The sequence below is a fragment of the Pelmatolapia mariae genome, linkage group LG8 (assembly GCF_036321145.2).
Source record: "Pelmatolapia mariae isolate MD_Pm_ZW linkage group LG8, Pm_UMD_F_2, whole genome shotgun sequence".
Taxonomy (NCBI): Eukaryota; Metazoa; Chordata; class Actinopteri; order Cichliformes; family Cichlidae; genus Pelmatolapia; species Pelmatolapia mariae.
In genome coordinates, this window is record NC_086234.1 from 15,920,484 (window position 1) to 15,932,745 (window position 12,262).

General features: G+C 41.2%; 1 protein-coding gene across 1 annotated transcript in view; it reads left to right on the forward strand.

The window, feature by feature from the left end:
- The first annotated feature begins 8,581 nt into the window (after positions 1–8,581).
- The window catches only part of ngfrb (nerve growth factor receptor b), a 35,660-nt gene continuing 31,979 nt past the window's right edge, over positions 8,582–12,262 (forward strand). Inside the window, exon 1 of the mRNA XM_063481259.1 lies at positions 8,582–8,942. Within this exon, the coding sequence (XP_063337329.1) occupies positions 8,889–8,942 (54 nt within the window). The 5' untranslated portion in view covers positions 8,582–8,888. The remainder of the gene's footprint in view (positions 8,943–12,262) is intronic.

The window sequence follows — 12,262 nt, forward strand, 5'->3', positions numbered from 1 at the left end:
AAATGAAGTTTATTGGATTTACAGAAAGTGTGAAATAATTGTTTAAACAAAATCAGGCAGGTGCATAAATTTGGGCACTGTTGTCATTTTATTGATTCCGAAACCTTTAGAACTAATTATTGGAACTCAAATTGGCTTGGTAAGCTCAGTGACCCCTGACCTACATACACAGGTGAATCCAATAATGAGAAAGAGTATTTAAGGGGGTCAATTGTAAGTTTCCCTCCTTTTTTAATTTTCTCTGAAGAGTAGCAACATGGGGGTCTCAAAACAACTCTCAAATGACCTGAAGACAAAGATTGTTCACCATCATGGTTTAGGGGAAGGATACAGAAAGCTGTCTCAGAGATTTAAGCTGTCTGTTTCCACAGTTAGGAACATATTGAGAAAATGGAAGACCACAGGCTCAGTTCAAGTTAATGCTCGAAGTGGCAGACCAAGAAAAATCTCAGATAGACAGAAGTGACGAATGGTGAGAACAGTCAGAGTCAACCCACAGACCAGTACCAAAGACCTACAACATCATCTTGCAGCAGATGGAGTCACTGTGCATCGTTCAACCATTCGGCGCACTTTACACAAGGAGATGCTGTATGCGAGAGTGATGCAGAGGAAGCTTTTTCTCCGCCCACAGCACAAAAAGAGTCGCTTGAGGTATGCTAAAGCACATTTGGACAAGCCAGCTTCATTCTGGAATAAGGTGCTGTGGACTGATGAAACGAAAATTGAGTTATTTGGGCATAACAAGGGGCGTTATGCATGGAGGAAAAAGAACATAGCATTTCAAGAAAAACACCTGCTACCTACAGTAAAATATGGTGGTGGTTCCATCATGCTGTGGGGCTGTGTGGCCAGTGCTGGGACTGGGAATCTTGTCAAAGTTGAGGGACACATGGATTTCACTCAGTATCAGCAGATTCTGGAGACCAATGTCCAGGAATCAGTGACAAAGCTGAAGCTGCGCCGGGGCTGGATCTTTCAACAAGACAACGATCCGAAACACTGCTCAAAAGCCACTAAGGCATTCATGCAGAGGAACAAGTACAACGTTCTGGAATGGCCATCTCAGTCCCCAGACCTGAATATTATTGAAAATCTGTGGTGTGAGTTAAAGAGAGCTGTCCATGCTCGGAAGCCATCAAACCTGAATGAACTAGAGATATTTTTTAAAGAGGAATGGTCCAAAATACCTTCAACCACAATCCAGACTCTCACTGGAACCTACAGGAAGCATTTAGAGGCTGTAATTTCTGCAAAAGGCGGATCTACTAAATATTGATTTCATTTCTTTTTTTGTGGTGCCCAAATTTATGCACCTGCCTGATTTTGTTTTAACAATTATTGCACACTTTCTGTAAATCCAATAAACTTCATTTCACTTCTCAAATATCACTGTGTGTGTCTCCTATATGATATATTTAACTGACATTTTTTATTGTAACAACCAACGATTTATACAGGAAAATAATGACTATTAACAAGGTTGCCCAAACTTTTGCATCCCACTTTATTTCATCCTGTGGTTAATTTTGAAGCTGTTTACTCATTTTAGTATTTATATCATCAAACAATTAAATAATATCAAAATTTTTAACAGCAACTGATTCACAGTTAACCCACAGTAAATTGTATTTCTGGAAATATGACCTAAAAGCACCTGAAAAAGTTAAAAACTGATAACAGATAAATAAAACATATATAAAAGCATCGCAAGATACAAATCCATGTAACTTATTCTTCATTTCAGCAATGAATGTGTCCTCATGCCACACTTTCCACAGTTAAATCTGTATATCAGGATCCAGTCCTGTATCTGAACCTGTCACCTTGAGGTGAACCCCCTTGGAAACAACATATTTTGATGCTGCTCTTTACCTCAACAAGTCCAAATTTAGTTGACCCTAACATCTAGAGTGGTCCCAAGAATCTATGAATCGCACGAGCAGCACATTAACCCACATCAGTTTGTCACAGTCTTTATGTCAGACACCACAAGCCCACCGCGCTTCATGGCTGCAGTTTGCTCTGTGGAGCCTCTGATAATCAGTGCAGGCAGGGCCATTTGCAGCAGAATCCTGCACCACACTGCCCTTCCCACAGCAGCATGCATCTTGGAAATGCCTGACAGCCAGGCAATCAAAATTGTTTAGTGTAGTTATGCCCACACAGGACATCTGTACTGCTGCCTCATTCCCTTCTCAACCTCTCAGAACATTTGTGGCGATAATTGCAGGCTCTGGAGATTCTTAAGCTGATGGAAGTTTGGGCCAAAGTGGAGCTTAGAAAAACTGTGTTGCATTGAAGGAAGGAGTGGTGGAGGATGAGGTCACAGGACTTTATGGGTGGGTGAGCTACTTTGGACAGGCCGATTCCATCTCAGACAACCCATCTAACACAACCACGATGAGACGCCAGGGCTAAACCTGGCTTAATCTGGCTCCAGATGTCATCATATCAGGCTCAGGTAGTGGTCCTAGACATAAGGAGAGCATAAATACACAAGGCATTCATAATTCATAACTCAGTTACTAATAACATAAAAGTTCTATACACACAAGTGATTCGTCTTTACAGCGTTATGTTATTTTGTACTCTAGTGTCATGCCTTCCAGCTCTGCTCTAACAAACAGTGTTTTGTAGCTAATAATAATCTTTTTATGAGTGTTAAACTGTACTGGATGGCTGTTCATAAGCATTTAAATCTTAGCAATTGAAATGTGAATTTACCAATAATGTTAGTCGCAACCAGAAACCTGAAAACCTCTTGAAGTAGGAACACTCTCACAAAGCAACATTCATACAGTCAGAGAGCTCAGAGAGGTCTTGCTTGCTGATTTTAGTCTTTGCTTTACAAGCTCACAGACGAGTTCAGGATGGCTTCCCTTAAAAGTTAAAATAAAAAGGCAGTTAGTCTCTAATCTGAACTGAAGGTATGTGATTATAATTTATAGCATGTCTGTTCTTCAATCATGCAGACATACTAACTCTAAACTTTAACTAGCGTTGTTATAATCCAGCCATAATCTGATTTAACCTAAAACCACCTCTATTTTTGGTGTTTGCCATCTGTGTAAGCCACTCGTGACGAGCCAGATAAGGAGGAACAGCCGACATACGGAACTGTGAATAGTGTGAGGTCTGGTACGGGAATGCAGAACATGCATGTGATTGCAGAACCCTTTACCGGCTGCATAAAAAGGCTGTTTTTATGTTTCAGGTTAAATTCAAGTCGTACTTGTGCTGTTGCATCACTTTTAGGAATAGCGTGACACTGTAACTGCCCCTGTTGTCTAATACCTTTGCTTATAGTATGTACAGCAGCTCAAGACTTACTCTTATGGATTGCTTTTAACCAGTAGATATTACTATGTTTTAATTTTATGTTTATTACTTGTGACTGTTGTTGTGAAATATTTTGTGATCCTTATCCAAAAAGGCTCTGAAAGCGTTTTTATTTATTTATTTATTTTTAAACTTTGATGTCTGCAGGTTTACTTTTGCATCTATGAGCACATCATTCAATTCATTTCTGAATGCATAATGGACTGCACTGACAGTCATCAGCCCGAGGCTCAGCTCTGTGCAAACCCGATCAATACAAAGGCCAATTCAACCCCCCAAAAGTCCCCACATCGCCTGCTCTCTTCAGTGCATCAGCAAGGAAGCGAATAATGCTCTTATTAATGGGGATGAGCAAACACGTTTTACACAAATGTAAATGCACAGGCATTGTGCCAGACTGAACTGTGGCCATCAGAGCACATGCATGGACAAAATTTTGACATAGAGGTATGTATACCTTTAATGTGTCACTGACAAGGTGGAATTCCTGCTTGCCTACTTGTTTTGGTTAAAAAATTCACAATGAATGAACTTCATTCACTGTGAATGTTGTAGCGATGTGGGTAAACCTCGTGATAAGACATATTTAGTCATAATAGTTTTCAGATGAATGGCTAATGAAGGAAGTAAGCAGGCTGAAAATGTTAAAAAGAAAAAAATCATGCATGCTTTGGTTATTTTTTACACGAGGAGTGTGGTGTGGAGATGTTTATTGACTTTTTTTCTATGAGATGTGGCAGCTAGTGAACAGGGGCTTGATTGAGGGTGTACAATCAAGACAGAGATCAGATCAATACTGTGCAGATGAGGGAGTCTCGTGGGAAGAAGCTGGGTTTGTTGCCATCTGGGCTCCCTAAAAAGATCCACTTTAACACAAGTTTAATCATTTGATCCCCACAGAAGACACACAATGAAATTAAGAGTATCTGGACAGGCTCAATTCCTGCTTCACATGATGATGGTGTTTTGTTGATTTAGACTGAAAAGCATGATGTAACAGGGAAGTACTGCAGTGCTCTGAAGGTCTCCTCACAAAACACAACTTGATATCACTCCCATATTGGTGTGAGTGCTCTCAGAGTAATTCGAGGGCTTGCTTGGCTCGTCATATGATGCCTCTCCAGCTATTACAGTACATTAGAAGGAAAGCTTGCAACCAGACTGTGGAGCTCATCTTCAGGCTGTTTGTACTTCTGTGCTGCTGCTAATGTTGGAATGACAGGTGCTCTCCTCTTCTCAGGTGGTGCTGGTGTAGAAAAACAGCGACTGTGTAGTTAGTTAGCGTGTGTTTGGGAGCTGGAGGAGGACGCACGGGTGTCCTGGACGGGTGGTGCAGGAGACATTTGCTGTCCCGTCTCAAGTTCCAAAAAAAGCATTCTGTTCCTGGTCTTGCAGAAAAACTGTGCATCGTTGTGTATCTGAATCTAGATCTTTGTCTCTGTCCATGTCACAAACTGAAAGCATTTTCTTTTCTTTTTCTTTTCTTTTTCACACAAGCACATTTCATAATCCTCTATTTTTTTTTACACTTCTGGTGAACTTCACCTGAAAATGTTCCAAAAATAACACAGACAACGAAATTTTAACTTGACTGGTTACAGTTCCCTCTAACTTATTATGATGTACATTTCTGCAAAAATGAAAAAGACATGTACTGGGCAAGAAGTATTAAAAAAACATGGATGATTACTCGTTGGATGCAAAACGAGGCCCAAAATGTACAAGAACTGGCAGCTGGTGGTCCAAAACCAGAAAAAGAACCAGAACACCCAAAAATGAGATGAAAAAAACAATAAAGAAACTAAAGCAGAGAAAGGAGGAGGTAAGGAGGGAGAGCTGAACAGGAGACGGAATGATAGGAGACAGGCAGGAGCATAAATACACTGTGAACTAACCGAACACATGTAAAACTAAGCTGAGAAGTAAAGAAATCAATGAAAAACTGCTTATAAAACAAACACGGACCCACGATGCAAGTGAACCTTTCAGAACAAAACAGGCGATATAAAGAATAATCAAAAATGTAACAGCAACACATTTAAAATGATCATAAATGAACTCAGCACAGCTTCTATTTTTTTCCATCTTTTTTCCACGTTGACTATGTCCTTGAAATCATCAAGCATTTTACAACATCTTTTATAACATGTCTTTCAATATTTTTGTTCATTTTCTGTTTAATAATTTATGTCACTCTTAAGTACTCATAAATCCCCTTATTAAATGTGTTACCGGTGGGTTAAGCCCCCTTTAAATAGCGAGCAGAAGGGTTTAATCTCCTATTAAAGTGGATGGTTAAGGCATTCTTCCTCTGAGTGCTGCTGATATAAGTGGTCTTCATGTTAGCACAAAGAAACTATTTCTGTGTTTGATTTTTTTGGGTGGAACAAGTTCTGATTGTCTTCATAAACTACAGAGAGCATGCTGTAAATTTGATCTAGCTACTTTGGCCTTCATCATGGATTTTCTTTCTATCTCTTTGTGTGCTTCACTGTTTCTCTCTCCCCCTTTTCTCCCTGTCTTTGCATTCATGCATTATTTATCTCTCAGAGCAAACCAGCTTCCTCTCTCTCCTCACCCCCACCCCACCCCACCCCACCCCACCCCAGCCCCTCATGTCCCCCACTGCCCTCCTGTTCTATATAAATCACAGTCACTTTAAATTGATACGTAAGATGAAACCGTCACTCCCATTTTTTAAACGTATTCAAAAACTATTAGTTTAAGTTTCTCAGGCATGCTCTCTGGCTTGCCTTTTATGTTTGTAATGGCATAGATTCAACAAGGTGCTGGAAATATTCCTCCGAGATTTTTGTCCATACTAACATGTCAGCATCACACAGTTGCTGCAGATTTGTCAGCTGTGACTCTCAGTACATCCCAGAGGTGCTCTATTGGACTGAGATCTGGTGACCTGCTGGAAGCAGCCATTAGATGATCTGTACACTGTGGTCATAAAGTGATGAACATGATCAGCAACAATATTTAGGTCGGCTGTGGTGATCAAACAATGCTCAGCTGGTGCTAAAGGGGTCCAAAGAGTGCCAAGAAAAATCCCCCAGACACTTAAATCACCACAAGCAGCCTGAACTGTTCAGGACAGGATGGATCCATGCCTTCAGGTTCGTTACTAAAAATTCTGACCCTACCGACCGAATGCTGACGCAGCTGATAGGAGAGACACCCAGTGTGGTCTTCTGCTGTTGTAGTCCATCTACTTCAATGTGTTGTGCATTCAGAGATGCTCGTCTGCATACCTTGGTTGTAATGAGTAGTTATTTGAGTTGTTTTTGCCTTTTTATGACCTCAAAGCAGTCTGGCCATTATTCTCTGACTTCTGGCATCAAAAAGGCATTTTCACCTGGAGAACCGCTGCTTGCTGGATATTTTTTCTTTTTCAGACCACCCTCTGTAAACCTTAGAGATCGTTTTGTGGGAAAATCCCAGTAAATCAACAGAAATATTCAGGCCGCTCTGACTGGCACCAACAACCAAAGTCACTTAAATCCCCTTTCTTTCTCATTCTGGTGCTCAGCTTTAACTTTAGCAGGTCGTGTCTGACCATGTCTTCGTGCTTAGATGCTTTGGGCTGCTGCCATGTGATTGGCGGATTAGATGTTTATATTTTCATAACAACTTTTAACATGGATATTAAAGTCAGTACAAGAACAGATCTGCACGCATTGCATCATCATTACATAATATTTTCCAACTGTGAAGTCAAAGAGTTCAAGTACAATATTGATGAATATGGCCTTTACCGTTACACTGGGAGATGAGTGAGACCAGTACTTCAACTTTTATTATTTATTAATGAGCTGTTTTACATTACAAAATTTTAAAAAAGAGTTTCACGAAAAGGAGTGTGAGAACTAAACTACTTACTCTTAAATTCATAATTTCAATTATGCTCCCTAATGAGCTTTATTACAATTCTGGGAACCATACTGGATGAGTCACAAGTATACTTCAATGCCCTTTAACTTGTCAAATGTTGAGTCAAGTGAACCCAATTAAAAAAAAGAGCTACAATATAATTTATTTTGCTTCGGGGATTTGAAGTAAGTGAGGATATTGCACAAACATCTACTTACAGAACTCATAAACATCTCTGCCATTACTGAAGCCTGTTCTGCCGCTTTAAACATGTATTGTCACGATTTGAATCCATCATTTTTTTTTTTTTGCCTCAGGAGTCTCCAACAGTACATCACCTCTTCTTATGCATAAAGGCAGCAGTGTTTCTGAGAAGAGCAATCCTCTCATTCCACTTCTCTCCAGATGATAAATAATTTAACATGAGTTTTAAATAGGTCACATAAAAAAAAGAAGTGATTTTCATGTGATGTGATAGAGTCAAACTCACTGTGCATCGTGCGCCACATTCAGCCTACGTTGATCATAATTGGGAGGGACCAGTAATGTGCCATTGTGACTCTTTTGGCATAAATTGTAAGAAATAAATGTGTTACATTGCAGAAAAGTTTCTGGTAGCTCATTGCCTAGACTGTCCTGTAATTAGAAAACAGAAAGTTCTTGTTAGTTTACAGACAATGCCTCATTTAAAAAATACACCGTGCACTGACTGTAAACAAAAATAAAAATAAATAAATAAACAAAACAAAACAAAAAAACCAACAGAAATTTCTACAGTAGTGAAAAAAGGTTTCTGTTATTTAATTGCTGATCTATTACTCTGTTGTAATATGAATGAATGCCCAGGTCGTTATCGGCAGCTGTAAAACATGAGAGTGAAAAAGTCCAAAAACTTATGCCAAACTTCTCTTGATCCAAGGCTGTACATTGGGCCGGATTGGAGTTTTTGCTGGCCTGATTCCCCCCCCCCCCCCCCCCAGCTTTATGTTTGACACCTCTGGGACAGACGACTCTCCTTAAAGTTAACTTTTTATTTGTTTGTTTGTTGGTTGGTTGTTTTTGGTTGTGCATCATCAGCGTGGATGTTGCTGCAGACATCAGTGGGTGTACATCCGTGTGACTGAGGGGACTTCTGTTTTCAGTCTGATGGATGTCTTCCTTTCAGAAGTTTTTCAAAGGAGGCTCATTTAGACGGGAGGCAGTCTGGTTTTTTAAACACTTGGTTTGTTGGACTCAACAGCAACTACCACGTAATTTAACCATTTAAAAAAGAGAAAGAAAGCGCTAGTTCGTGTGAGTGTGTGTGTGAGTGCGCGCGCGCACATTGTGGGCGTGGAGAGGGAGACGGGCCCTTCCCTGAAGCCGCTGAGCGCTTCTGCTAGATGAAACGCTGTAGGAGGAAAGAAGCGCATGCAGGCGTGAATCCGATGGGTCAGTCTCAGCGAGTGGATCGCATCTGCAGCTAGGGCTCACGGACTTAGTGACTTCCCGCTGCGGGTTTCACACCTGACACAGCTCACTTACTCGGACAGTTTCTTATTTATTTCCTCCTACTCTAACAGCAGAATCCAAAAGATTTGCAAAGACACACAATAATGACAACCGAGTTCAGTGCAGACTAAAGACTGCATCACTCTGCCCTGCATCCGACGGCTGACCTCCCTGGAAAGATGCAAACAAGACACAGAATGTATTGCGTGTTCGTAGCAGTGTTGCTTGGAGCGGTAAGTACTCTCTGACATAATCATCGTGGGTGTTAAATATTTGCCGTCAACTTCACCTGGTTACATTTTTCCCTGTCACATCGTGCGCAAAAAGCATGCCCAGTTGCGCATCAACATGGTCCCATTAGAAGGTGGTTAAAAGCTGGTGCGAGTGTGTGGGGGAAGTTTTCTCTCTTTCACGTGTTTTATTTTCTTTTTATGAATATTTTTTCTTCCCGTCCAGCCTTCACTTTTTGAGAGAATACTTTCCGGAAAATCTTTAATTTTCTCTCTGGGATTTAAAGTCCCAGTCATGTTAGATGATACTGGTATTTGTGGTGCTCGTAAAACAGCCCACGTTCGTGTCTCTGCACCTGTCCCACCCGCAGCCCTGGCTTGACATTGTGAAGTAAGAATGGATGTATGCAGGAGCCATTCAGGTTGATACTCTATAGCCTCATTTGTGGATCTGTAGTTCCACCCTTCTCAGTTACATGTGGCTCCACAGACAGCAGGACAATAACAATGTCACAGTGGGCTCTGTGGAGGAGATCACCAGTAAAGCCCGGGTTTGGTTTAACTTTGGTGAATTCCTCGATTTACTGAGTTTGTGAGGCAAACTTGTGATAATAGGGATACAGAAGGTTAAACATTAAGCATGATCTGTAGGGCGATTTCTAGGCGATGCACAGATTCTCACCGTTGTGAAGGCCTGGAAGATGAAGCTACACAGAGGCAAAAACAAGCAGATGCAGGAGATGGAAGTAAACATAGAGGGAGGGAGACAGGGGGAAAACACGAACATGTGGGAGAGGGAAGGAAAATCCACCACCTTATGAGGATTCATGAAAACTATGCAAAACTGTCTGCTACATGGACACGGTCAGCCTGTGCCGTGAGCTCATCAATGTCTTGGTTTTTGGAGCCGGCTGCATCACTGATACGTGACAGCTGCTCCCACTGATGGGTATACATCCTCTGCTGGCTCAGCACATGTAATATTGATAGAGTCTGAACCACCCTCCTACCCACTCCTAGCCCCCTCACTTTTCCTCTCCTCCTTTCCCCCTTACATGCTCACTTGGCTCGCCTCTTGTCTGTTTCTCTCCCTTTGCCTCTCGCTCCATGAAGTGATGATTCAGCTTTGTTTGCGAAGGCACGGGGTTGTCGTGTAACTGGCACCCAGTGGACCAACAGCAGTTTAGGGTCCACGTCTGGATTAAAATTAGGCCCAGTTTATTGGAAGGCTGGTTTAGTGGAACTCTAATGGCTTAACAAGCGCTGACAGCTGAGGTCCAGAGGTTAAGTGCCTCCAACTAAAAATTGACTGTTGCATTAGTAAGATTGGTTGGAGCATTGAAAGTGGTGTGTCCAGATGCTTCTGTGCATTCATTTGTGTGTGTGTGCGCGTGTGTGTGTGTGTTCTTCTTACTTCTTGATTTTGCTTCAGGGAAATTGGCTGACAAAAGTTGAAGAGTGCAGCCCACAAATTTCCATCTAAAAAGCAGGAAACGTGCAAGTCGAGCTGCAACTTGCTCAGTGCCCTGCATCCTTTTTCTTTTTTCTATTGCTCAAGCCGTATGCTGAAAATCGCATTGCCCTCTAATTCTTCTGTTTGCACAGCCCAGCAGACATTACTGATGCACTTTAATCTCGGTTATTCGTCTTTGAGGCGTCTTGGTGCTGCACACCCTCACCTGGAGCTAGAATAGGGTAAAATAAAACTACAACAACAAAAAAAGACGCAGTTGTCAAAATGCTGGAACTTGGAGTCATTTCAAAGGTGTCAGTTTGACTTTTGGAACAGGTTTGTTCACATGTAAGGTTTGTAAATGTGTTTGCACAAATGTGAATGTTTGGTTGGGTGTGTGTGGAGTAAACGAGGCGGGCAGCTCAGGGGAAGCAGCTACTGTAGAGTGATGAGCGTGTGCAGATGGGAAAGGTGAGCGTGAGGTAGAGCGTGAGCTGCGGTGAGGAAAAGAGAGCAAGGGCTTTGAAGTTGTGAGGAAGCTATAAAGTGAAACATTTTGGAGGCTTAAACTCACCGCATGGAGAAAGTGTTGCAGGTCACGCAGAGAGAATTTGGTGCTACAACAGTCACAGGAGAATTAGGAGCTTCACTCAATGAACATAAACTGTCTTTGTTTCCCAGAGTTTGTGTACTTTCATGAAAATAATAGAGGAATCAAACTAACCAGGCAGTTTTAAAATGGAACATTTCAAATAAAAAGTTCCTGCATGAGGCTGAAAACATTCTTGAACATTTAGAGGATGGAAAATTAAATGCCAAAGACTTGAAGGTCAATGAACCGTGACACTGTTGAGAGCAACAGGGAGTAGGTGTTTGTGTAGGTCCAAAGGAAAGCGTACATGCTCACACCCATCCACACACTCATGGACATTATCTGCCAGCTGACTCAGTGGAGGTGCTCGAGGGGACATTTGATGTTTCTTGGAGCTCCTTTCTCTCGTCAGTAACATTCCACACACACCTGAACTCTGACGCCTGTCAGGCGATTGTACCTCCTTCGCAAAAATGCCACCATCAACATACCCACATCCATCCTCTCTAAGTATATTTGCTGTATCTGACTTACATTTAGTAATAAAAACAAAAAAGTGCCTTAAAAATTGTTTTAATGTGGTCTAACAAGGCTGAGACAATTTTCTTTACACCCTTCATCTATGAATAATGGGATAACTCATAAGCAATACACTGGCTTACAGCAGACGGTCCTGATTTCATATATATAAGCTTAAAAATCATCACGTATATGCGGAAAAGGAAAACATAAAGCTTTGTTAGTATGTAACTTTGTCATGTTTGTTTTAGAGATTAAGGTGTGCAGAAGAAAGCAAAGATTTAGCTATTAGATATAATGTCAAAGGCCATGCACACTCATAGGTCTTAAGAGTTGTAGTAAGATGTAGAGACACGTCCCAGCTCAAGCCTGAGTGTCATGCATTTATTTATGCCTGAGCAGAGACACACACAGATGTCTTCACCTGTCAGCAGCTTTGATAACGCACTCAACAGGTTGTTGTTTGAAGAATGTAAATAAGACCAGCTTTATCTTTGTGAGGATGTGTTATTTTGTGTGCTCGCACTTTATAAATGCCTTCGCTTCTTAAACTTCCATGTGATCGTTTAAAAAAAACCAAAGCAGGACCTCTTTGTGACCTCGAGTTACAGATCCCGTGTGTCAAAAAATGTAAGCAGTTTAACCAGAGAATTATTTGTTTCTACAATTTGTTTTTATTTGAAGCCAGACAAGGAAAAGAAAACATAGTATTGCACGAAAGCAGAGAAAACAGAAAAAGGGACTTTGGAAAGTGGACGG